Consider the following 23,734-nt stretch of genomic DNA (forward strand, 5'->3'; position numbering starts at 1 on the left):
GGGATCCGGGGACTGCCACGGGGAAGACCATGCGAAACGTCTTTCATCTGAGTGCCTCTCATTGGGACGAAGAACCATGACCATGCATTGAGCTAGACGACCACAACGCCGAAGTACCTTTGTCTTGTCTATATCAATCCAGCTCAAGCAGAGCTCGGAATCATCTTGCGAGCTTGTGTCCTTCGTCCTTCTTCATACGGACCCGTCACAATGTATCAAGCAACCCTTGGCAACCCTTGGGCAGTCACCCTGCTTGCGGTAGCAGTGGTGCTTGCCGCCTTCATCAGACTCTCAAAGATTGGCAAGAGAGCTCCAGGTTTACCGCCAGGGCCTCCTACAATCCCAGTACTGGGGAATCTCCATCTGGTAAGCATGATCCTGCCCACTATATCACCTGTATACAGGGACTGTCCTGTGCTGACCGACCGAACCTTTGCAAATCAGATGCCAACCGTAAAGCCTCATCTGCAATTCCAGAAGTGGGCCCAAGAATATGGGTAAGTGACCAACGTCGTCTGTGCTGCTACCACAGCAAATCATGCTACCCCTTGGCCTTCCTTATGTGACTCTCTGGCACTTGCTTCATCATGTTGACACTGCATGTACAGACCAATTTACTCGCTCGTCCTCGGCACCAAAACCGTGATTGTCCTGTCTTCCGATGAGACCGTCAAAGACCTGCTGGACAAGAAGAGTGGGATATACTCTGACCGACCCGACATGTTCATCGGACAAAAGATTGCGAGTGGTGATCTGAGACTAGTGGTAATGGTAAGGAAGACCGCCCATACATACCCTGTACCATTGATATCAGAATCCAGCTGACCACTTTTACAGAGATATGGTGACAACTGGCGCATGATCCACAAAATGGTTCACAACATCCTGAACATCAAGGCGGCCGTGACCTACGTGCCATATCAAGATCTCGAGAATAAGATCCTTCTCGATGGCTTGCTCGACACCCCTCAGGACTTTCTCAACCACATCCGCAGATTCAGTTATTCGTTGGCCACACAGATGATCTTCGGCTTTCGATGCCCGGACATCAAGGATCCAGAGCTACAGCAACTTTTCTGGGTTAGTATATATTATTTTCCACCCTTTCTCATGGGCGATATCAACGACAGACGCGCTGTGGGAAATTGATAAGCTAATATTTTGGTGGTATTAGTGTTTCGACCATTGGGGTGAGCTGGCAGGAAGTGCTAGCGCTCAGATTGCCGACCTGTACCCCATCCTGCAGAAGCTTCCCTCGTTCATCGCACCCAACGTCCGATATGCAAAGTATTTGCATAAGATAGAGAAGAAGCTCTACGTGGGCCACTGGATGCGCGCAAAGAGAGGACTTGAGAGCGGCACTGGATTGGTAAGTGTGCCTATTATCGACAAAAGTCAAAATCTCGTTGATGCTGACTGCTGCTAGCCATGTTTTTGTAACGACGTGCTTCGAGTCCAGCAGATCGAGAAGTTCTCTGATGATGCCGCCGGTTACATGTCCGGCTCCCTGCTCGAGGCCGGATCGGACACCACGTCTGGGACTCTTTACGGCTTTATTCTGGCTATGCTTGTCTTCCCCGAAGTCCAGAAGAAGGCACAGGAAGAAATTGACCGCGTTGTGGGCCATGGACGTCTACCCACCATGGACGATTATGACGAGCTCCACTATATTCGATGCTGCATCAAGGAGTCTTTGAGATGGATGCCGACAATCATTCTAGGAGTGCCTCATGCAACTACCAAGGACGATACATATGGCAACTACGTCATCCCGAAAGGCGCGACAGTCATAAACAATGTCTGGTAAGTTCAGGCCCCGGTGCCTGCGTTTGTGTCAAGCTATTGACTCACAACCTGCAGGGCTATCCATATGGACCCTAAACGCTCCCCAGATCCTCGTCGTTTTGATCCTGATCGATTCAAGGAGGACTTTACGACCTTGTACCAGTCGGCCAACGGCGACCCAGCCAAACGGGACAACTTCAATTTCGGTGCAGGCCGCCGCCTCTGTCAGGGCATCCACATCGCTGAGCGCTCGTTGTTCCTGGGAATGTCTAGGCTTATTTGGGCGTTCGACATGTCCAAGCCGCTCGACGACAGTGGCAACCCCATCACGCCGGACATCGACGACCTCGTGGGCGGCATCACCGTGCAACCACGGGACTACCAGGCCGTGTTCACACCACGATCTGCAGAGAAGGTCAAGATCATACGAGTCGCCGCCCGCGAATGTCAGGACCTGCTCGACCCCAACACTAAGCAATGGAAAAAGATGCCGGAGGGCATGGCTCTAAGCACGTGGATGCCTGAAAAGGTCGATGTGTGATCGGACCGACGGACGACTCATGAGGTCAGTGCCATCGACGATATGGTCGCCCACCGGCGGAGTCCTCTCATTGCTGACCCATGTCCTTGCGGGAGCATGGCTGATGACGGGATGTTTGCAATGCTTCCTTTTGGGTTGGTGTAAGAAAGGCAGCCAGCCATATACCACGGTAGTATTGTTATCAATGTCAAGTCAAGAAAATATCGTCGCCTGTAGGTAGAAAAGTGCTCCAGCTTTCCCATTCAAGGTCCCAAGAAGTGCCCATGTCGCCCTAACAACCGAATCAGTCAGCTACACGCTTCGCCAAGTTGTGTGGGAATCGAAGGAGGACTCACAGCGGTCTGATCGTTGGACAGCTGATCTTCGACTACAAGATCTTGATCCGTCGCGCTATCCGGTATGATTGACGGGAAGTTCGAGAGATCCTGGTTGTAAGCAATGCCAGTGTTACTAGCCTGACGACGAGAAGCCTTCTCTGTCACTTCGTGGGCAAGGGAAGCCATCTCTCGCACAAAGCTGATGGAGACTTCCGAGTCGGTCAGAAATTGTACCCGAGCAAAATATCCCGCGCCCATGTCCATGAGTGCAAGATCAGACTGAACGCCAGGTCGTTGAGGATCTTGCAAAATATAAAGAAAGAGATTGATCAGAGCATGTATGGGCCCAAAGAAGCCGAGCCTGCGTAAAGTGTTAACTAGCCCTTTAGGGGAAAACTGGGGGCCAGGACTCACGGAACAGGAGTGCTGGCGTCAAACTGGACATGCTCAGTCGCCAGGATGGCCTTGCGACATGTCTCTGCCACGATCTGCGTTGATCTGTTGACCTGGTCGCGCAACGCAGCGCAAGGAGTCAAGCCAAGCATGCTGCGACTCCAAGGGTACGTTAATGAAGTGTGCATATCCAGTGTCAAGCTGAACAATGCAGAGCGAAGATAGGCGAGTTGTTGTGCGGTCATTGTGGAAGATGACGGACTCGATTTGGGTCGAGTAGGGTTCGAGATAGTAGGGTCCATTGAGCTTTTCAAAGCTTCGAGTTGCTCGTCTAGTTCAGCAACGGATCTCACCACAGACTCCGCTCCCTGCTGGAACGCTCGAACCGTGGAGAGCTTTTTGGAAACCAGTGACGAAAGTCGAGCTAAGCTGATCAAGATGCTAAAATATTCGACATTGACAGTACTATTAGGAGGGGCAGATGTTGGTACTTGGCAACTGACATCGTCGTCGTCAATCAACTGGTAGTAGAATCAGCAATCCCATCCTGGGAGGTCTTTCCATGGCAGAGAATAGCTCACTGAATGACGTCCGGATTGGCAGACTATCTGCTTCTCCAAACAATATGCAGCCCAGAACAAACAGCTTCGGAGAGAATTCTCGTGGTCGGTCAGGTTCCATGAAGATACGGCTTGTCGGTGAAGCCCTTTCGCAATGCTCAGTCGTACGGCAGTGCTACAAAGCATGTATTCGAGACACGGACTGCCGAAGTTTTGTGTGAAGTAGGCCTATATCGTCTTCGTCAGGCACTTGATCACCACTCGGTGGGTCATACTCACCATCAGAGTCAACGCCTGCACACCAACTATCGACGTTCGAAAGTATAACACTTCTGTATGAACTGATAATGCATTTTCGAACCAGTCCCATGCCGATTGTGTGGCTTCTTTGAAGGAACTGCATTTCGAGAGCTCTATGCGACATCCAAACGCATAGACGACGTTTCGGAGAGCATACCAAGCTGGGTCAGCATCGCTGATGGTCCCATTGAAATGACTTTTGAGTTGCATCTCGAACCACGGGCGGTGCACGATCCCTAGTGCAGACTCGAGGGCTTCCTCGAAAAACGCTGGCAATGGTCAGTTTTGCTCCTTTTCGACCATCAAGTCGGACCAGTGAACAGCCATACCTCGAGTGAACCTCCACGCAGTCTCTTGATCTGGCTCCGGCTTTCGCTCTCTGGACAGCATCTTCTCGATTTTGAGACGACTGGTGATGTACGTGGTGAATTTCTTGGCTGAATGATTGAACGTCGAGCTCCCCGATTTACTCGCCACCCATTGGATTCCTGGTTTTGAACAAATGGATAAGAATGACCTTGGACCTAGACTTGGTGAGCTTGTGGGATACACATCTTGCTGACAACTCCGTACCATGATACTCCCAGTTGGACTATGAAGTCTCAGTCAGCTGCCGATGCGAGAAAGAATCCTGTAGTCTGTGGAAGAGTGACCTACAATTTCGCTTGACGAGATACAGCATCTCTCACGAATCTCCTCAGGGCTATCGCCTCCAAGGCCTGCAGCATTGGGGGGATCGAAAGGAGTAGAAGGTGCATATGCAGAACCCCACTCCATAGACGAAGAAGTCGTATCGGCAGGATATGTTGAGTTTCTTTGCACTATCAGCGACCCCGGGTCTCTGATCGCAGAAGAATTTGCCATCGCCTGTGGACCGGGGAATGTCAAGAAGTGCAGGTTGTGACCCTGACTTCCTTCCTCGTTCATCCCCACAGCGATGGTTTGATCGGGCAATTGCGGTGGGTTCATCAAATCTGAGTCGTTGCCTCCTAGAAGTCTAAAACAGTCACCAGTCAAAGGAGTTGAGAAATCTGGCAGAGGTTCAAGATCCGTCGAAGTATGCTGTGGGAGGTCAACAGAGATAGCAGAAGGACACGGCCATGCAGCGTACAGGGAATGGTTGTTGCTTCAGTAGTGCCTCAACACGCGCCAATCTGTCCACGATGTCATCCGGCTCCCTGCTTCGTTCTCTCCTACGCCAACGACGAGGAGTAGCTGAGACACATTCTTGCTTCCGATCAAGACAATTTGTGCATGGGCCGTCGGTGCCGCCATTGCCTAGATATAGGTGTAAGCGGAAGCATCTGCAGGCTGTTCCAAGGGGAGCTCACAGCGAATCTTCTTAGCCCTGCAATAATTGCATGCCACGACTCGTTTTGCCTGCGCATCTTGAAGCCGCCGAGATTGAGGAGAGGAAGAGACAACCGGTGTTACGGAGGCGAGAGTCATCATCAATCAGGCCTACATATGTTCTGAAGATCTTGACATTGGTAGTCTCGAGTCTTGTCTTGAGCTTTCGTGTAAAGTATGACAAAGGGTCCCCAGGCGGGGAGAACGTGGGGGGTGGGACAGTGGAGTGCATTGCAAGTTCCAACCAGCCTTGCTTGCTGTGACCATTGCAAAACATGCTCGGCGAGCATTTGTGAATACCCGAGGCAATGGTGAATTCCCCTTTCTTTCCGGACCGAGCCCGCCGGACGAGAAAGGGAACTGTAGCGAACCGTGAATCAACGATGCGGAGGGCGGGCAAAGTGGAGGAACGGCTGGGGTAAGTCCACAGTGTTGACGTCCAAGTAGGGCTTCTTTCAAGCCAATGTCGTACTGACTGGAGTTGGATTGTGAGTTACTACAAGTCTGCTTTCTCCTATACTCCTCAGTCTCGATTTCCATAGGACTCGGCAGAAGTGACATTGACATCCATCTTCTCCTCAGAAGTCCATGAAAAAGGTTTAGCGACGGAAAACATGGCGCATGTAAACGGCAACACACCTCAGCAATGTCATACTTTGCCTCGAGGCACTGTTCTCATAGCAGGCGGTGGTCCTGTCGGACTACTTCTTGCCAGAGTACTATCATTTTATGGCGTCAAATCCGTTCTGTTTGAACGAAATAAAACCACTACCCGTTGGCCAAAGATGGATCTTACGAATGGACGATCCATGGAATTGTTTCGCAAACTCGGTCTGGCCGATGACCTGAGGCGGCAGGGAGTTGAAGCTCATATCGACATGCCTGTATTGATATCCACTGGTCTTGCAGCCGAAGAGGCGATAACGAAATGGGACCTTCCCGGGGTTGACAGATTCCGAAAACGGATTCGAGAGAACAACGACGGATCCCAGCCAACAGAACCATATCAGAGGCTGTCTCAGGAGATATTCGAACGGTGGCTGAAGGCCCTCTGCGACGACGACCCGTTGATCGATCTTCGGTATGGCTACAAAGTAGAGTCGGTTCAGGAGACCGAGGATAATGTCAAGACAACTGTCGCGAACGTGGACACGGGCGTGACTTCCGACTACATCTCAGGCTATGTCGCAGGCTGTGACGGTGCATCCAGCAGAGTCCGAACGTCTTTGGGCCTTCCCTTAGATGGTGGACCTATGTAAGTCGGCAGGAATCGTGCAGTACCAGTCCACTTCACTGACATTGACAGCCCGGCCTGCGTTCTCCTGGTTCATTTCAAATCTCGTGACCTCGCTCGGATTCGCAAACAAGGTCAATTCTGGCATATCTTTGTGCTGGCTGAACACGGCGGTCTTGGTGGAGCCATCATCGCTCAGGATGAGGTTGATACCTGGACCACTCACCTCTTTTTACCACTCGATGCAGAACCCGAAAAAATCGAGTCACGAGAGGCTGTTTCTAAGGCTCTAGGCGGCCTCTACGGGGAGTATCCGATAGAAATCGATGAAATACTTGTGCGCTCCGTCTGGCGACCTTACATCGCTGTGACGCGGCAATGGAGCAGCCCAAATCTTCGCGTCCATCTCGCCGGCGATGCAGTACATCAGAACATCCCTACAGGAGGATATGGAATGAACATGGGTATCCAAGACGCTTTTGATCTGGGATGGAAGCTTGCTGCAGTGATCAACGGCAGTGCTGGCACCGAGTTGCTCAAATCATACGAGTTAGAACGAAAGCCTGTAGCGCTTCGAAACGTGGAGCATTCTGGCGTCCATTTCCAGGTTCACAATGCTCTCCAAGACATCTTGGCCGGAAAGAATGCTCAGGATATTGATGGTGACACAGAGGATGCCCGGAAACTTCGAGCAATCATTCACGACCATTACCAGAAGCACGATGGCGAAAATCAGGACTTTGGCATAGAAATGGGCCACCGATACAAGTCGTCCGTCATAATGCAGGACGATAAGCCGGAGCCGGAGCCTCATTGGGAACCGTCTCGATACATTCCCACAACCTGGCCAGGCGGCCGGCCTCCACACCTCTTTCTCTCTGACGGAACTCCCATATTTGACAAGTTTGGGAAAGACTGGACACTGCTCATCTTCTCGACCGAGGGTTGTGGACAAGAGTTTATTCACGAGGCAGCTGAAGGTCTCTCGATACCCCTGAAGTTGGTCAGCCTTGCAGGGGAGAAATTAGCGGAGAAGCTCTATGAGAAACCCCTGGTATTGATTCGACCAGATCAGCACGTCGCATGGAGAGGAGAGAGCATAAGCAATGTGAAGGAGGCCAAGAGGATTCTAGAGACCGTCACTGGAAGGGCTGACACCGACTTGAAAAATGAGAGGAGAGCTGTTTCTACCGAGGCACCTAAGACCGCATTCACCGCCACGAACGAATTGACGACGCAGGTAGAAGAGTTCAAGGTGGAGAAGATGAGCGACTTCCAGAAGTAGGCAGGTAGAGCTATTTCCATGGGCCCATAAGAAACTGGAGAGCACGGTTGCCACAGGCTCCTCGTCTACTCATCTTCCTTCCAGCTCCACTGTAAGAACTGCTCTGGAACGTCGACGTGCTTAGCCCGTATGTAATCTGTGAAACCCTTCCCACGATTATCCAACAAGGTCGAACTGCTCACTCCACGACCAAGTATACCGTAAATGACGAAGTGGACTGCAAAGATTCCAGGGAACTGCACGCGCTCCAAGCGGTATTCTTCTTTCCAATCCTTACCAATCAGGCTCTTCATTCTTTCCAAAGTCATGAAACTTCTGAACCACTCCCAGAGCTCGGCACGGTCCACAAATAAGCCACAGTTGATGTTTGAACCCTTGTCTCCGGATCTCCCAAGAGCAATGTTGCCAAGTGGCATGGCAACTGTCGGTCCGAATGAGTCGAGCGGAACCGGGTCGCGTGTATCGTAGGACTCGCGCTCTTCTATAGCCTCGTAGGCGGGAGGACGCGTGCATTGAATAGATTGCTTGACCTTTCCACCGCGACCGAGTATATGGACGGCCTCTTCGATTGCATCTTGGGATACGATGCATGGGTAATAGACGTAGAAGGATTTGGGATCCGCCGTTCTAAGGTCCTGCGCCCAATGGAGACCTGCAACAACATTAGTCAAAGCTGCCATGTTGCTTGCTGGCTCGTGAGCAGGGAGGTACCCGAAAAATGTTGCATCGTCTCATCTGCCAACAGGAGCTTCAGCGCAGATAGAGGCTCTGGGGAATCTGCCTGTGCAAAAATGCGGAAGTAGGTCGTAGATTCTAATTGGTAAGTGGGATTCTCTCGAGGCGAGCCGACACTTTAGGGGTCAGTATGCAACAATCACAAATCCTCTCTTTTCACACTCACACTTGGAAGTCCAAGACGGTGAAGGAATCCTTCAAGCCCTGTTCTGTGAGACGCGCGCGAATCTGTTTCTCGTACAGGACATATTTCTTGCGTGTTGCATAGCCGGCCGCATTAGATAAGTTCTGGGACTCGAATCCACCCTTGTAGAAACAGGCCAGTTTGGTCGTGGGAGGTGGCGGACGTCCGGTAATGCCGGAAACATGAACATGATCCTCTCCCACTTGCTGCACCTTCACATGATCGAGTAACGCTTTGACATCGCTGTTCAAGTACATGTTTCCTTGAATCTCGTATAGAAATTGACACTTCACGGTATCGACCGTCACCATGCCATTCGTTCCTGGGTGCTTGGTGATAGTGCAAGACCCATCTTCGTCGATCTCGGCTATAGGGTAACCAGAATCGATGAAAGTCTCCAGGGGAAAGCGATGGAAACCAGAGAAGTTGGAACCCGAGATATAAGCAGAACACTCGATGAGGTGGCCTGCCAGGAATGCCCCAGCTAGACGGTTATAGTCGGTATCTGCCCAGCCATACCACCACCAAGCGGCTCCAAGTACCGGAGATGCATCGGCGACTCGACCACAGATTATGATATCTGCACCATTCTCGAGACCTTTAACGATACCGCGAGCCCCGATGTAGGCATTACATGCCAGCACGTCGTCAGCCGTGAAGGTGATATCTTTGTGGGCGGTATTGTTGATGTCCTGGAAAGTATTTGGCAGAGTACCATGCTCTTTGAGCGTCTTCTTGACTTGACCAACCAAATTATCTCCTGACACAAAGGCGACGGTCAAGTTATAATTGTGTTGGTCGATGATTTCTTGACAATGGACTGCCAACGCTTGCGGATTGAGTCCTCCACCATTGATCACCACTTTGATGCCCTTCTCTGCAACCACCTCCATGCTCTGCTGCAGAGCGTCCCAGGCATTCTTCTTGAATCCTTCGCCTGTCCCGGCTGCTATGGCCGCTTGCTCCTGTGCCAGATTGTTCTCTGCTAGCCAGTCACCAGTGATGAAGTCGACTGGGCCCAAAGTCGCTTGTTTTCGCATCTGCCAGCCAGGTTCCATTTGGCCCCCAGAGCAATTCGCGATGCGGACAGGGCGAGTGCCCCGTTCATCGCGAGGCCCCTGATTCTCAAGGGCGGAGCCCATGGTTGCGCCAATAAGAACTGGCACCAGAGGTTGGAGTAGAAGACCTCTTGTTTGAAATATACTCGGGTTGATGGTAGCCTGTTGTTAATCGTGGCTATATTGTATTCATCGAACGTCGAGGACTGTCGATCTTTTGGCTAGTATTGATTATTCAAGTGCTTGGACATCGAGACTCTTGCTTGAAAAGATTCGTGTCAAGTCATGCATAGTCGTATACCGGTTGCTGCATCAGCTTTCCAAATTCCACCCAAGGAGTATAAGTAGTACTCCTGGACAGCCATCTAGTAAGGGATCTCCGAAGTTCACAATACCCGTCCTTCCCTCGGCTATGGGAAGGAGGAACTCTGAAAGTCTACCGGGCTTTCATAAGCACTACGGGCATCTCAGCACAAACGTATTGATTTCCTCGAACGTCTTCAGCAGGAACTTGTCGCGATAGCCACAAGCTGAAATGATCATGCTCGACTAACTTCTACCGGTAACTGGCATCAAGTCTATCCTTGGGTAGGACTAAAACGTCAAATTGGACAGGTCAGCGTAGAATTTCGTACCAAATTCGGCGCCCCTGTACTTAGGTTCTCCGCACTATTTAAGGGCCAGCACCCAAGCACTCTGACTTCCCAAGTGTGCCAAGGCTAAGGAGCGTGGGATGGCCCCCTAGCCTACCACCTTGATGTCCAGTTTCACCACCTCACTGTCTGACCATAATAGTCGACCTCATTGGCTTGATGAGTCAGGGCGGCAACACTTGCGCGCAATTGGCCATTGCCATTGTAGAACGCTGGGAGATGTTCTCGACTAAAGCAAAAAGCGCGATAATGCTAATTCCTGAACCCTTCTGTGTCGGATGTCATACACCCGTAGCGGCTGTGGGTCGATATGAGACGGACCATTCTGGTTATCAACACTTTGTACCATCCGGAGTGGGCTTGGGCGGTAGCCTCTCCACTCCTGCCGACGCACGTCTGATTCCCGAGTCCAAGAAGACGTTTCGCCCGTCTCTGGAGGTCGTAATAGCGGACCGTCGCCACAACCGCTAAAAGCACGCAGAGATTGGAATTCATACCCAAGCGGCAAACCCATTTCGAGGTCCAAGACCTGTTCTGTTCCGCTGAATCAACTTCTCTCTCTTGACCGGTGTTCCAACGAACATGTTGACAAGACCGTCCCTCTGTTGGCTCAGAAGTGTACTGTAGGATAACTTCTTTGCTCGCCGCAAAATGACGATCACAATCATGGACTCTGCGCCATAATGATGGATATTTGCAGTCGGACTTAGCTTCATAACTTTGTCACAATCCACTGGTTCCTGGGGAACATCTGAACCCCTCACCACTGCTACTGCGTCGAAGGTTGGACTTCGAGGCACAAGTGATCTGGTATCCCGTTTGCAATGGGCGCTATATCGAAGATGGCTCTGAACACAAAACGTGTCGAGGATATCTTGCGTTCTGATGTGCCCAAAAGTTCCTGTAGCAACGACACGTGGTTCAAGTCTTCATACTCAGATCTGGGACAAGTGTAACAGTAAGCAAATCTTACATATCTGTGCCCGACATACTCTTTGGACCATGGCCGAATAGAGCCTTCTAATCCCCAACTGTGCAGCATGGAACGGCACAATTTATGACTTGCCACAAAGTTCATGAGAGCCGCAACTGCCTTCTCCTCCAGACCAAACGAGATTGCGCTCGTGATCAAGTGCGGCATGAGCATGACCTCTGGTATGCAAGCATTGGCCACGCCGATGGACATGTATTGAAGTTGCGAAATATGTCGAAGGAGCTTCTGTCGCACATACCTGATGGACGTCAAACTTTTGAGCCTGACAGGGTTACGTCGAAGCATTCTGTGAGGAAGCATTGTCTCCTCATTCTCATACGGACCCAAGTACATGAGCACATAGTCGGTGAGGAATGAGCTACGTGCCCACAGGGTCGAGTCGCTACCTTTCCGTCGTGAGACCTTGCTGCTGGTTTCTGCCGGTGCCTTCCAAAACTCACTTGTCATGAAAGCGTCATGGATACTCAGCATGATATTCCGCTGGCTATTTTCTAAGGAGCCGTCAACCATGGGATCAGCGAGGGCGCTGATGAAATATTCACGGACAGAATCGTGAATGATATCAACCGAGTGTTTCTTCTTGATGGAAAGGAGTCCGCCAGAGATATCAACAATGCGCTTGAGGAACAACTCAAGGGACTCCCACGAGAGATCGATGGTTTCTCAGTTACTGGAGGCGACTTCCTGCTGAAAGCCAAGGCCGTTTTCAACTCACGGAGCGTCAGAGGCACTTTGGCACAAATGACCCAACGAATCAGGTGAAAGAATTCCTGCCGAGTTATGACGTTAATGTGCTCGAAGATATTATCGTATAGATCGTTGAGTTCGGGAGGTAAGAGAGATAAGAGCTTTTGAAGTTGTATCTCCTCATGTCTTTTATCAAAAGCCTTCATCAACCGCCTGCTCACCAGTCTAGCCCACAGAAAGTTGCTGCGGGCCTTCACTGTGAGGGCTTCTTGCAGATTTGCCAAAGCGGGAGAAAGACTCAGTTCCTGTTGAATATATTTCTTAACGTCATGGTTATTTTTCTCATCAAGAAGTAATTCCAACCCATCCTTCTTCGAGCGTAAGGAAATGGTGGGATAGTGTCTACTACTCCAGCACACTTTTAAACACGCTTGGGACTGGCTTGCTGCGGATATCGATTGCTCGAACTTGCCAATCATAGAACGAATCTGGTCTTCGTCACACTCATCAAGTGCGTCGATCATGATCTCGATGGATTGTGGACCTTTCTCGGAAATCGCTCGATGGAAGAATTCTGCTCTAAGTTCCACGACCTGCCAAGTGACCGCTGTTTGTCCGCATACTGCTTTCTTCTTGATATAAGTAGCAAGCAGATTGCAAGCTAGAACCGGCATCTGGGGTAGCAGCTCATACAGCAGGTTCCTGTAACATCCAAGCACACGCTTCTCGAGATCACTCCCACGAGCATTGAAGAAGTGCTTCAGCACTATAACCTTGGTTTGGTCAAGATCTCTTGTGCGATGCTTGTATATGTTGTTCATCAGGGTGGATTTGCCCGAGCCAGGGTTGCCTTTGATCCAGAGGAGCCCAGCGTTTGTGGAAGCCCAGGACAAATAAGTTAGGTCATCGTATATCCATAAGCATGTACCGTCTGCGGCGCTCTCAACAGTTGTCACTCTGCTTTGCATGCTTTCATATGCCAATGACTTGACGCATTCTGACACATGGCGTCTATACTCGCTACTGATGTCCCACTCTAGGCCGCGGCGTGCGACGTCATCGTGGTTGCCCTCAAGCAGCTTTTCAATCTTGTCCCGGATCGGCTGCATGTCTTGGAGATCGAGCAGTTGGCGGATGGCAGCTGGAGTCCTTCCCGAGGCTGGAATGTCGAATAATCGTGTCGCTGTTTCATACACTTGTTCCTCCTGGACTTCGGCCTGGCTTGTGCTGCAGAAGTATCAGTAATGAGTTACCGGTAGGATAGTTCGTCGGAGGAGCGCTACCTCGTTGTTGCAATCCATCTTCGTACGTCTCCAAGCACTCTCTTGAAGCCATTGTCGTCTTCCGAGGCGAATTTTACCATGTCGCGGTGATTTGCGTGGATGCTAGCAGGATCGTACCCGGGGAAGGTTGCAGATTCTTTTGTGACGATGATGCCCGCTCCTTTAGTGCCAAGCTCTTCAAAGAAGCATGCAACTTGGAGCGGCCCCTGGGGCCGATCCATCTCCCTGACCATGTTCATAAAGTCCCTTTGTAGGTCGTGCAAAAGTTGATTGTCAGTCTTCAATGTCTCCAGGAGTGACACATTGCTCGATTTGAACAATCCAAGCGCGTTTGCGGGTATTCTGCTCCAGTCCGCAAGCCAACTGCCACTATGAGGAGTTCCCAGGAATAAAATGCCTCTGGTAGTATCAAAGACGCTTCTGAAGTGAAGGTCAGCGTTGTGTCTTGAGAGCAAAACTGCTCTTTTGCAAGCCAGGCCTCCGAGACTATGGGCGATAAAATAAAGAGGACGGGAGGAAGTGTTGTCCGAGCGGTGATCTGTTATATCCCGAACAGGGTTTGTGGCGTGGTCAAGTAGCTTGTTCTGCGATGCCGTAGATATACGGACCACGTATGCATCATAACCCCACGTAATGATTCTCGCCCTATTCAGCTTGTTGGCAAGAAGAATTTTCGGCCATGGCTCTTCTTCTCCGTCAGCCGTCCAAGTGCTGTCGCGATTGCCAGTGAGGCCATGGACAAAGCAGATATCAACACAAGCATCAGGCGGATCATACCACAACTTGATGCCATCCGGGAAGGGTAAGGTTTGGGACGACTTTGGTCTGCTCGACACAGATGTGACAGATGGCAAGGCAGCAGGCTGCGGCTGTGGCTGAAGGTCGGTTTCGCGACGCTGTGACTTCGAGCGGCCAGAGATCACCTGCTTCAGGAAATTAGACATCCCGACCGTGTCCGTACGCCCACAATTGCTGTCCTCGTACGGTCGCAGAAAGACTACAGGAATATCATCGAGCTGTGAGTTGGGAATCAGTCGTGGACAATCGAAAACTGCGCTCTGAACTCGGCGCCGCATTCTCGCCAATCATTGAGGAGATGTATGCACCATGTTGGCTTTATGATGCAAGCCACGAGTCACACAGCCATGCGAAAATCCAGCCTCTTCGACAATCCTTTACTCAAGCCGTCATGGAGTGCGTTGGCTGGTCTAGGCCTGAGCAAGAAATCTGCTACAGTAGTATGCATCCCGTCGCATAGTACTCGTACCACAAAATCCGAGAGACAACGTCTGCTGCATTTTCGAGATCGGTCCGGCTGAAATGGTCGGGTCTTCTTCCCTACCTATGCATGCTGTCTCCTTCACATCTTGCTCGGTCAGGCAAGGCACCAGTCGATGGCAATAACACAACTTATAATTACCTCGGCGCGAAAGCTAGCGGAGATGGGCGCTTGATTTTGAGTTCTCGGTGATCAAGTCAGATCAACTTGGTCGATGATCGCGATGGAGTATCATACGCCTTGCTACATTGATGTTCGGCTTTCACTGGTGCAACCATATATTTTGAGCAGTGATTATATGTGCACGAGTCAGTATCGAGGTAAACCAGTCGCTCTATTCGACACGCAACAAGCAAGAGCTACCATGCAATCAGTAGATACACGAGCATCCCGATAAGCGATAAGCGATAAGCAATGGCAATCAACGACGTCGCTCAACTCAATGGCACAGGCACGGGGCATTCAGACCCCAAGCCTGTGGAAGACACCCTGCCCCCAGCGTTGCTCCATCGCTCATTACACCAGCAACCTTACAAGGTGACTTCAGCCAAGAGGCTCTATCTTACCCTGTCAAATGGCCGAGTGATCATGGACGCCTGCGGCGGTGCAGCCGTTGCATCTATCGGCCACGGCAACAAAGAAGTTCTCCAGGCCATCCAGCAACAGATGAGCACGGGAGTAAGCTACATACACTCGCTGACCTACACCTCCGACGCGGCAGAGGACCTGGCGCACCATCTGATCGACGGCCCCCAAGGAGCTGGCCGCTTCGGTCTGGAACGTGCATACTTTGTCAATTCTGGCAGCGAGGCCATGGACGCTGCATTGAAACTCGCTCGTCAATACTGGTTCGAGCAAGGTCAAGTGGACCGGACGCAATTGGTTGCAAGGAAGCAGAGCTACCACGGTACCACTATCGGTGCGATGAACGTGAGTAGTAACCTCCCACGGAAGGTACCGTATGCATGCTACCAATTGGGCAATGTGAGCTGGGTAAGCCCGGCATATGCGTATCAGTACTCGATGTGGCAAGAAGGCGAGACAGAGGAACGATTCGCCGAAAGATTGGTTGAGGAACTGGACCGGCACTTTCAAGACCTCGGTCCAAAGAATGTGATTGCATTCATTGCGGAGCCTTTAGTGGGAGCGACGAGCGGATGTACGCCTGCACCAAAGGGGTACTTCAAGGGCGTTAGGAGGGTCTGCGACAAATACTCGATCCTGCTTATCCTCGACGAAATCATGTCCGGCATGGGCCGAACGGGGACTCAGTTCGCATTCGAGCAGGAAGACGTCGTACCTGACATGGTGACCATTGGGAAAGGCCTAGGCGGTGGCTATAGCCCTGTAGCAGGCGTGCTGGTGCACAAGAAAGTGCTGGATGTCCTGAGGAAGGGCACAAGCAGTTTCAACCATGGGCACACATATCAGGCGCACCCCGTAGCATGCGCGGGCACGCTCGCTGTACAGAAGATCATCAGACGGGATGGACTGATTGAAAATTGTGCGAGACTAGGGAAGTTTGTGTATCCCCTGCTTGTCGAGACGTTCGGGCAGGCGAAATATGTTGGCAATATCAGAGGTCGAGGGCTTTTCTGGGGAATCGAGTTCGTCCAGGACAAGGCCATGAGAACGCCATTTCCATCTGCGGTCAGGTTTGGTCCTCGAATGCAGGAAGCGACATTTGAGCTCGGAGTCGCCATATACCCAGGCTCTGCGACAGTAGATGGAACCAAAGGCGACCATGTCATTCTATCACCACCGTACAATGTGACAGAGGATGAATTGCGCCAAGTTGTGGCTGTGATGAAGCAAGCATACGACCGGTTGGAGAAGGAGGTCGACGAAGCTGCTAACGGTATCCGGAAGTAACAAGGAAAAGCCACAAGACATATAGACACAAAGACTACTATGCCTGATCATTACATATTAGTCTTCTGCGTTCGGTTGGAACCAGGTGTGGGTGATAGAGAGCCTCAGCAGCCGCTGCCGGACTCCTCAATCATGTTTTCGCGCCGCAGACAAACATTGTCTCATTCCCCAAGAGTCCGTCAAAACCAAAATATTGTCCTTTACCCGATGCCCAATGCTTCCTCTTGAACTCCAGTCTGGACCCTGCCAGTACCCAAATCTTCATAATGCATAGCATAGAATGGTAGTCGTTATAATCTCACAGTTTATCGCACCGTCACTTCTGGTTTCCCCTTACTCTGTGGACGAGGTATATCTTTCAGCTCGCTTCCTGTGCCACTTTGACCTCGTTTCCGGCCTGGGATGTGAAAGTGATGTTTGCCGTCTTCCTTTGCAACCGGAGTGTCTCCGCTGGAGTCGCCAAAGCGAGACAGGAAACTCTTCTTTTTGGGCTGTTTGGCCTCTTCATTGAGCTTAACATCTTCGAAACCTTCTTCTTCCTTTGTCGGTGCATCAAAAGTGTTGTTGTTGAAGGTAGACCTCGTAGGGAATCTGCTAGAGGGTCGTGAATCCATGGACGATCGTGAGGTGAAACTGTCTGCTTGCAATATTGGAGAGCGACCGGAAATATCCTACAGTCAGTGTCAGTGGATAGAAAAGCAAGTTGAGGGGAACGAGCATACGAAGGATCTCCGGTAAGACTCAAAAGACTCGCGCGAAATTGAGAATGGTTCATTGTCGTTGAAACACAGGCGATGGCTGGACGTTGTTGAAGGAGACTTTGTTTTGGCCCAGAAAGATGGGCGTTCGGTTGGTGATGGCTGGATTGACATGTCAATACTCATACACCACAATGTCGACGAGCAGCACTCACCGGAAGGTATTCACCACTGTCATTGACGGCTGAAAGTTGGCACGTTAGCCTCGGTCGCAGAGGAGGGGCAGACACTGGATCGCATACAACTCAACTTGAACTCATTGGGTTCTTCTTGTTTTTCCTTGACTCCCAACGCCAACGAAGGTTTTTCTTTGTACGGGCTGGAGGCGTCCTTGGAAGAAGGCCGCGCATTCTCGTCGTTGGGTTCGGATGGAACGGTTGGGCGACGGGAACTGAAGGGCATGCGGAAAGGAGGCATGTTTGCGGCGTGATGGTGTTGTAAGGGTTAATAAAAAGGAATCATGTAGAGATTCAGACTAATGTTCGCTCAGCATGAGAATATAATTCACAGAATGTCGAGAGAGGAATGAAAACGAGCCTCGCGAATAGTACTTGTTAAAGTGTAGAGGGCAGTGTTGCGAAAGAAGTGCAACCGCGCAATGCATGATAGTACTGTATGCTACTGTACGGGAAGTTGCCCGCTCCCCAAGCACGCCACATACTCTTTCAGCTGCCGGGAAGCCCGGGCGGATAGTGCAACTATCCTGCTTAAAGCCCGGCTTCCTGCACCAGGACAGCCAACTAATGAGTTAACTAGCGTCGATCATTAAGTGCCCGGCCTCTCTATCAAATCGCTCCAATAACTGGCTGCTTTGTCAAGTCAACGTCAGCTGCCGGTCAAAGCATACGGGTTCCTGCTACGGCTGTTGACCTAATTGTTCCCGCCTGTAAGGTACGAGGTTGTGCGCAGGAAAGTGGAACAAGGTGGCAGTCCTCCCTGGACGAGCGCCGTATCCGGATGACATACGGATACTGTAGCCATCATTGTTGGAAGAATTTTCCATTTACTAGTGCCTCGTGCTTATCCCGAATAGTCAACAATCAATAACTCCAATCCTTTCCATCTTGAGCATTAGATGCCTTTATCCATCCATGCTGTGACCATCAAAATGCGTACATGACGTCGATGATCTCCTAGGCCCAGGATCCCTGAGTCGAGCAGTCGGATGCGGAGTGGGAGGACTATGGGTCATTTCTAAACGTCAACCCAAGCAAATTCCAAACTCAACTTCATCTCCTTGACGACGACGTCTACCTTAGTTGTACAACATGGTTTCGTGTTCAGTCACGTCCACTGCATATGCATATGTCGCGACAATGGTCATCATGTCTCACTTTGTTGCCCTGCTAACATCAATGTGGCTTCTTGTTGACTGTTTTCTCGAAAGACACAATATCCCTCTGCTCACATACGGTCATTTTTCTTCGAGGGCGCGGTACCTTTCGCTCGTTGAATAATAAACCAAAACTTGCAGCTCTTCAGTATGCCAGTGTACGGTGAAGTCGGGAGACTGCATGTTTAAATAGTCACGCAGACGCCACACGGAGCCATCCAACAATACTTGAGCTGAATTATCTCACTCACTCATCGAGAGATGTTACTGTGAGTCCGTCGATCTCGTCACTGTCTGCTACACGGAATGGCATCTGCGAGGATGGCAGTGCCTCGTACCTGCACTCTTCTTATCCAGGTCTTGCCGTCATCGTTCATTCCAGGCAACATCGCCCTCAGTCGAGCTTCATTGCAACCCAGCATCGAAAGTCCTCTTCACCACGTTCGAAGCCGAGCTATTGTTTCGTTGGTGTCTTTCTCCATTTCTTTTCAGTCATGGGGTTGGTCGTCTCCATCCTTTCTGGTTTCTAGCATTCTTTGTATATGTTCCTCCTTCGGCATGACTTCCGTATTTCCTGCGGATGCGGTTTTCTTTTTGGGATGGCCGACTTGGGCCAAGTTAGCTATTGTGAGCCAGAAGCCTTGCGGTGCGATACTATAAATGCTGACGTGCCTACAGGTCTTGGGCGGACTACTTGTGCGAGCTTCCATTGTTCTGTCTTCGTCATACTGATCCCACCAGATGATAATCCTAATCACGGCATCCTGTGTCAAGCTACGAAACGGGAGAAGAGACACAAGGCTGGAGAAGATGGCGGCGGAAGAACAAGTCGAAAGAGGTGAAATGACTCTGGCCAGCACATTGAGCGAAGATATTCCCTTTGGTATACGCGCTTTGACCGAGGACCCAGAAGTGGAGGGCGTATGGGACTCTCGGGCTGTGGCTGCTCTACATTACAATTCCACCCATACCCGACCTCGGCGCTACACTACAAGTCTGCGGCCTTCCAACGAGAGCAGGAAAGACTCTTCCATGTCATCAATCTCCCTGCACAAGCCTATAAATCCAAGACTCGACTCGCCGAATGGTAAGGTCATTGGCTTTATGTGCGACTCCGCTAAAAGATCACAGCCTTGCAAGCTCCTATGGACTCGCACGGGAAAGGTGGACCGGTCCACGAAGTCCCAGTCTCACAAAAGACGACCAAAAAGATGGTCATCAGTTATGGTGGACCATATTTGCAGTCTGAAGCTACCAAACTCATTTCCGGTGTGACAAGGCCCTAATCTTCGTGCCCTTCCAATCTCCTCGAATGTTGCTAACCGTGTTACACAGATCGCGAATCAAGCACAACTCAAGCAAGGATAAACAATTCTGCTTTAAAGCTGCACCTTCGACCCATTACGGATCGCACTCCAGCAGCCGGGCGCAAGTTTGTCATCGGAAATCGACAAAAGAGCACGTCAGGTCTTTCACGCAGGGAAACAGTTTCTGACGATCCACTGGAGCGGATGGAAGCTCACCGAAGGTTTCACGCTGCGGAGAGTGGTCAGCTGCGACCTAGGTCGCGTCGACATACCGATCTGGCTCTCACGACATCCCTTGCGCCGTCTGTTTCGGACAGTGAGGACAGCGATGCCTCGTCGGCCCGCACACTGTCCTGGCCGCGTGACAATGGAGTCATGAACCTGGGGCAGCGGTTGCATGGCAAGGCGCAAAGGGCAGAAGGTTCTAAGCCGGTCCCATTTCGAGCCTTTGTCGAGTCTCTGCCAACAAGCAAGGCACCCCCGTCTGCATGGACAGATAAAACTCAAGCAAGACTTCACGCGAAACTGCCTATGCCGGCTAAAGGTAGTAGTACCTCTTCAAGGGTTTCGACGGATACTTCAGAGGCCTCCATCAGCTCAACCACGACCGCACCAACGTCCTCTGTAGAGTCAATCTCCATCACTAGTACTCGGACCCGAAAGATCAACGGCGGATTCGAAGTTCTTCCGGCAGGTGCTTTGGCCAAGGAAACAAGTGTGAAAGAATTTGGTTTAAGGCCCGAACCTCGGGTTGCACAAAAAAAGCCTAAGAAGCTGCAGAAGCGACCGCCGTCAGTGTCAGCAAGTCGTCGAAGCTCCAGCGAGAGTGAGCGCTTCAGCAGCGAAGAATTCCGTCTACCCGTGTTCTGAGCTTGGTAGGAAACTATGTTGGAATATGGGTTTCTTCAGTATTGGATTCAGTCATAACGGTATAATGGGGACCGCCGTAATCATCAGGCGTCTGCAAGCTTTCCCCAAACACTGATCCTGTTGGCTTATTTGTTTTCTCCTTCAATTTCAGGATGTTAGTGTGTCAACTTGCAATCGTAGGAAGAAGGTACCTGTCTGCACGGGCACATTGAATAGACTGTAGCAACAATGACATGCAGTACGCTACAATGTCTACCAAGTGTGTGTCTTTCTTGGAGGGGCAGGAGGCCATCACCACCATTGGCCGAAACACAGCGGCGATCAACTCATGCCCAACTTGTCCTGCATCCGCTCATATCGCTTGACGTCCTCCACACCGACACTCCGCCTGACTTCCTTCTTTGCACTCTCGAAGTCCGCCGCTGTCATTGTGACCTCTCCAGCCGACAAACCGAGGGATGTACACCTCGTTATCGCAGCGAAGCCCGCCCGTCTCAACAAGGCCTCCAGATCGGCACCACTGAAACCCTCACACTCACTTGCGATGGCGGCAACCGAGTCGTCAAAGGCAAAGTTATTCAACTTCTTGCAGAGCGTCCTCAGAATATCAACGCGACCCGCAGCATCGGGTAAACCGACGTACAACAGGGTCTCAAGACGGCCGGGCCGCAACATAGCCGGATCAATCATGTCGGGCCGATTGGTCGCGGCGATCACATAAATGCCCTCTCGCCCGGTGCCCACCCCATCAAGTTCGGTCAGGAGAGTGTTGGTGACACGGGCGCTCGCCTCGGACCCAGCGGCATCACGTTTTGGCACGAGGGCGTCGAGTTCGTCGAAGAAAATGATAACCGGAACACTGGATCTGGCTCTGTTGAACACCTGGCGCACTGCACGCTCGGATTCGCCGACATACTTGTTTAGTAACTCCGGACCTTTGACGCTGATGAAGTTGGCGTGGCTTGAGTTCGCGCACGCTTTGGCTAGTAATGTCTTTCCACAGCCTGGTGGGCCCCATAGTAGTGTACCAGAGGATGGCGCGATGCCTAGATTCGAGTAGAGTGATGGATTGAGGATGGGCTGGGTGACGGTCATGGTGAGCTCGCTGATATGTTTTTCTAGGGCGCCGATAGACGCAAAAGTCGTGGAGGGAATCGTTGCGAAGCCTTCGCGCAGCGCGGATGGTTGGATGAGCGGCAGCGCCGTCATGAAGTCGTCGAATGTGACGGTGATTTCAGCCTCGTCGCTGCTCGGGGGATTGGTTGTCGTGTACTTGATCAGACGGTGGAGTGAGGCTAGCCTTGGGGTGATGGACGGATCTTCCTCGGGAGTGTCGATATTCATGGTTGTGGATTCGGCAGTGGCTTTGATCATGTTAAGAACGCGCTTGATGGCGGTGGCACCTGCCGTAGCGACGAGGTCGTTGAGGTCTGCGCCTACGAAGCCAGGAGTACGCTTGGCGAGGAGAGCAAAGTCGATACCGTCGGCGAGGTTTGTTTCGCGGGTCAGTGCTCGGAGGATCTTTTCACGGACTTTCTCGTCTGGAACCGTCATGTTGATCTCCTTGTCAAAGCGGCCACCCCGACGGAGTGCGGCGTCGAGGCTGTCTGGGCGATTTGTGGCGGCGAGGACGATGACTGGCTTGCCGTCTGTCTTTTCGAGGGCCAAGTCGTCCATGCAGGTGAGGAGTTGGGCGACAATACGCTTCTCCATTTCTCTTTGAGCAGACTCACGTTTGGGCGTGATTGCGTCGATCTCGTCGATGAAGATGAGGCATGGTGCGACCTTTTTGGCCTCGTCGAAGTGGTCACGCAGTGCCTTTTCAGATTCGCCGGACATGCCAGAAACTATGCTCGGCGCAGATATGGAGATGAAACTGACGTTTGGGAGTTCTGCCGCGAAGGCGTTGGCGATCATAGTCTTGCCGCAGCCGGGAGGGCCATGGATGAGAATGCCTCGGGGAGGTTGGATTTTGCTGGTAACGTAGATCTCAGGTCGTGTCATAGGGAGGACGATGAGGTCTTCATATTGATCGATGACAGCGTCGATACCGCCGAGGTCGGCGAAGCGCACATGGGTGGGAGGAGAATGGTCTATTGTCGTCTGTGTGGTGTCGCGGGCTCTGCGACTACGTTTCTGTGGGGGTTCGCCATTGGCAGAGCGGTGGTTCGCAGAGGCGATGGAGTCCGTAGGTATTGCCATGGTCAATCGATCTGCTTCCTGACGTTTGGGAGATTGGAGGCCGTCAGAGCTATCGTTGGTTGGTCTTGCCCAGGCTCCGACGATACTCTTGTTCAATCCGCTTGAGATCTTCTGACGCTGTTCCTCAGTAGTAGGTGTATCAACATTCACAAACTCGTCTGAATCGTCTTTCGCATCCTGTTGAATTGTATCCAACACCCTCTCAATACTGTCTTCTAGCAGCTTTTTGGGCTTGCGATTCAGGCTGGAATTGGAGGCTTTAATTTGGTCGTACACTGAGGCGAAGGTGAGGCGGGTATCGGGGTCGCCGTACTGTGCCCGCTCGTCAAAGATTCTGCGGACGACTTGGTAGACCTAAGGATGAAAGAGTCAGTCACATTGCATTTGGGGCAGGCGCCATTCATATACCTCTCTATCAAGTCCTTGGCCCAGCGTCTGACGTCGACGGCCGCCTGGAGCCATAATGGTGTATGAGGGTGGAAGGAGTAATGTGAATGTTTGTACCGTATTATGGGAAACTTTTTCTGACGCGGTAAATAAAACTGAGTCAGATGTGAAATTTTAGCGGGGTCAATGACTCTTGTGCGGGCGTCATTCTCATTCAATTACTCTCATTGTTTTGCGATCGGCGGGCGTCTACCAGTCAATGGCGAGAATTGTTGGCTTCTATATGAGCGGTCCATAAAGTGGCATTGGAGGTCACTCACGTTCTTGCGTATTTCATGGGTTTTATGCCATTTAAGACTGACTTTAG

At 51.3% G+C, this 23,734-nt stretch overlaps 9 protein-coding genes across 9 annotated transcripts; 4 read left to right on the forward strand and 5 right to left on the reverse strand.

Moving 5' to 3' along the window:
- Positions 1–2,470, forward strand: EDD37DRAFT_70331 (cytochrome p450 monooxygenase). The gene is made up of 7 exons (XM_062820194.1): positions 1–366; positions 445–497; positions 609–771; positions 838–1,080; positions 1,175–1,369; positions 1,427–1,803; positions 1,861–2,470. Exons 1-7 carry the CDS (start codon positions 211–213, stop codon positions 2,324–2,326), a joined length of 1,653 nt encoding a protein of 550 aa, XP_062675728.1. The 5' UTR covers positions 1–210; the 3' UTR covers positions 2,327–2,470.
- Positions 2,064–5,345, reverse strand: EDD37DRAFT_671608 (fungal-specific transcription factor domain-containing protein; the record flags this gene model as incomplete). Its single annotated transcript, XM_062819421.1, has 10 exons — positions 2,064–2,597; positions 2,662–3,004; positions 3,058–3,557; positions 3,618–3,824; positions 3,876–4,165; positions 4,226–4,420; positions 4,470–4,488; positions 4,554–4,958; positions 5,008–5,174; positions 5,228–5,345. 10 exons carry the CDS (start codon positions 5,343–5,345, stop codon positions 2,514–2,516), a joined length of 2,328 nt encoding a protein of 775 aa, XP_062675729.1. The 3' UTR covers positions 2,064–2,513.
- Positions 5,346–5,610: 265 nt separating this feature from the next.
- Positions 5,611–7,798, forward strand: EDD37DRAFT_70398 (FAD-binding domain-containing protein). The gene is made up of 2 exons (XM_062820196.1): positions 5,611–6,501; positions 6,553–7,798. The coding sequence occupies exons 1-2, from the start codon at positions 5,861–5,863 to the stop codon at positions 7,763–7,765; spliced, it is 1,854 nt and encodes a 617-aa protein (XP_062675730.1). The 5' UTR covers positions 5,611–5,860; the 3' UTR covers positions 7,766–7,798.
- EDD37DRAFT_70382 (uncharacterized protein) lies at positions 7,798–10,190 on the reverse strand. The gene is made up of 3 exons (XM_062820195.1): positions 8,667–10,190; positions 8,477–8,616; positions 7,798–8,417 (listed from the first exon to the last, which is right to left on the reverse strand). The coding sequence occupies exons 1-3, from the start codon at positions 9,824–9,826 to the stop codon at positions 7,831–7,833; spliced, it is 1,887 nt and encodes a 628-aa protein (XP_062675731.1). The 5' UTR covers positions 9,827–10,190; the 3' UTR covers positions 7,798–7,830.
- A 3,165-nt stretch (positions 10,191–13,355) lies between these two features.
- On the reverse strand, positions 13,356–14,806 carry EDD37DRAFT_671616 (uncharacterized protein; the record flags this gene model as incomplete). The annotated part of the gene is made up of 2 exons (XM_062819422.1): positions 14,344–14,806; positions 13,356–14,184 (listed from the first exon to the last, which is right to left on the reverse strand). Exons 1-2 carry the CDS (start codon positions 14,433–14,435, stop codon positions 13,356–13,358), a joined length of 921 nt encoding a protein of 306 aa, XP_062675732.1. The 5' UTR covers positions 14,436–14,806.
- Positions 14,807–14,884: 78 nt separating this feature from the next.
- EDD37DRAFT_70532 (pyridoxal phosphate-dependent transferase) lies at positions 14,885–16,689 on the forward strand. Its single transcript, XM_062820201.1, has one exon. It carries the CDS (start codon positions 15,053–15,055, stop codon positions 16,508–16,510), a length of 1,458 nt encoding a protein of 485 aa, XP_062675733.1. The 5' UTR covers positions 14,885–15,052; the 3' UTR covers positions 16,511–16,689.
- EDD37DRAFT_70529 (uncharacterized protein) lies at positions 16,663–17,775 on the reverse strand. The gene is made up of 4 exons (XM_062820200.1): positions 17,511–17,775; positions 17,424–17,452; positions 17,233–17,370; positions 16,663–17,181 (listed from the first exon to the last, which is right to left on the reverse strand). The coding sequence occupies exons 1-4, from the start codon at positions 17,683–17,685 to the stop codon at positions 16,816–16,818; spliced, it is 708 nt and encodes a 235-aa protein (XP_062675734.1). The 5' UTR covers positions 17,686–17,775; the 3' UTR covers positions 16,663–16,815.
- A 1,636-nt stretch (positions 17,776–19,411) lies between these two features.
- On the forward strand, positions 19,412–20,778 carry EDD37DRAFT_604721 (uncharacterized protein; the record flags this gene model as incomplete). The annotated part of the gene is made up of 3 exons (XM_062814763.1): positions 19,412–19,688; positions 19,733–19,870; positions 19,937–20,778. 3 exons carry the CDS (start codon positions 19,412–19,414, stop codon positions 20,776–20,778), a joined length of 1,257 nt encoding a protein of 418 aa, XP_062675735.1.
- Positions 20,779–21,099: 321 nt separating this feature from the next.
- On the reverse strand, positions 21,100–23,442 carry EDD37DRAFT_645584 (adenosinetriphosphatase; the record flags this gene model as incomplete). Its single annotated transcript, XM_062817644.1, has 2 exons — positions 21,100–23,334; positions 23,389–23,442. 2 exons carry the CDS (start codon positions 23,440–23,442, stop codon positions 21,100–21,102), a joined length of 2,289 nt encoding a protein of 762 aa, XP_062675736.1.
- Between the last annotated feature and the right edge of the window lie 292 nt (positions 23,443–23,734).

This window comes from Exophiala viscosa, assembly GCF_022695815.1.
Source record: "Exophiala viscosa unplaced genomic scaffold EDD37scaffold_1, whole genome shotgun sequence".
NCBI lineage: Eukaryota > Fungi > Ascomycota > Eurotiomycetes > Chaetothyriales > Herpotrichiellaceae > Exophiala > Exophiala viscosa.

Coding starts and splice junctions, on each gene's coding strand:
- EDD37DRAFT_70331 (XM_062820194.1), top strand. CDS start 211: ATGTATCAAGCAACCCTTGGCAACCCTTGGGCAGTCACCCTGCTTGCG. Junction 367..444: donor TACTGGGGAATCTCCATCTG/GTAAGCATGATC, acceptor TTTGCAAATCAG/ATGCCAACCGTAAAGCCTCA. Junction 1,804..1,860: donor ACAGTCATAAACAATGTCTG/GTAAGTTCAGGC, acceptor CACAACCTGCAG/GGCTATCCATATGGACCCTA.
- EDD37DRAFT_70398 (XM_062820196.1), top strand. CDS start 5,861: ATGGCGCATGTAAACGGCAACACACCTCAGCAATGTCATACTTTGCCT. Junction 6,502..6,552: donor CCCTTAGATGGTGGACCTAT/GTAAGTCGGCAG, acceptor TGACATTGACAG/CCCGGCCTGCGTTCTCCTGG.
- EDD37DRAFT_70382 (XM_062820195.1), bottom strand. CDS start 9,826: ATGGGCTCCGCCCTTGAGAATCAGGGGCCTCGCGATGAACGGGGCACT. Junction 8,617..8,666: donor ACCGTCTTGGACTTCCAAGT/GTGAGTGTGAAA, acceptor TGACCCCTAAAG/TGTCGGCTCGCCTCGAGAGA. Junction 8,418..8,476: donor GACGATGCAACATTTTTCGG/GTACCTCCCTGC, acceptor ATGTTGTTGCAG/GTCTCCATTGGGCGCAGGAC.
- EDD37DRAFT_70532 (XM_062820201.1), top strand. CDS start 15,053: ATGGCAATCAACGACGTCGCTCAACTCAATGGCACAGGCACGGGGCAT.
- EDD37DRAFT_70529 (XM_062820200.1), bottom strand. CDS start 17,685: ATGCCTCCTTTCCGCATGCCCTTCAGTTCCCGTCGCCCAACCGTTCCA. Junction 17,453..17,510: donor CAATGAGTTCAAGTTGAGTT/GTATGCGATCCA, acceptor GCCAACTTTCAG/CCGTCAATGACAGTGGTGAA. Junction 17,182..17,232: donor AGTCTTACCGGAGATCCTTC/GTATGCTCGTTC, acceptor CACTGACTGTAG/GATATTTCCGGTCGCTCTCC.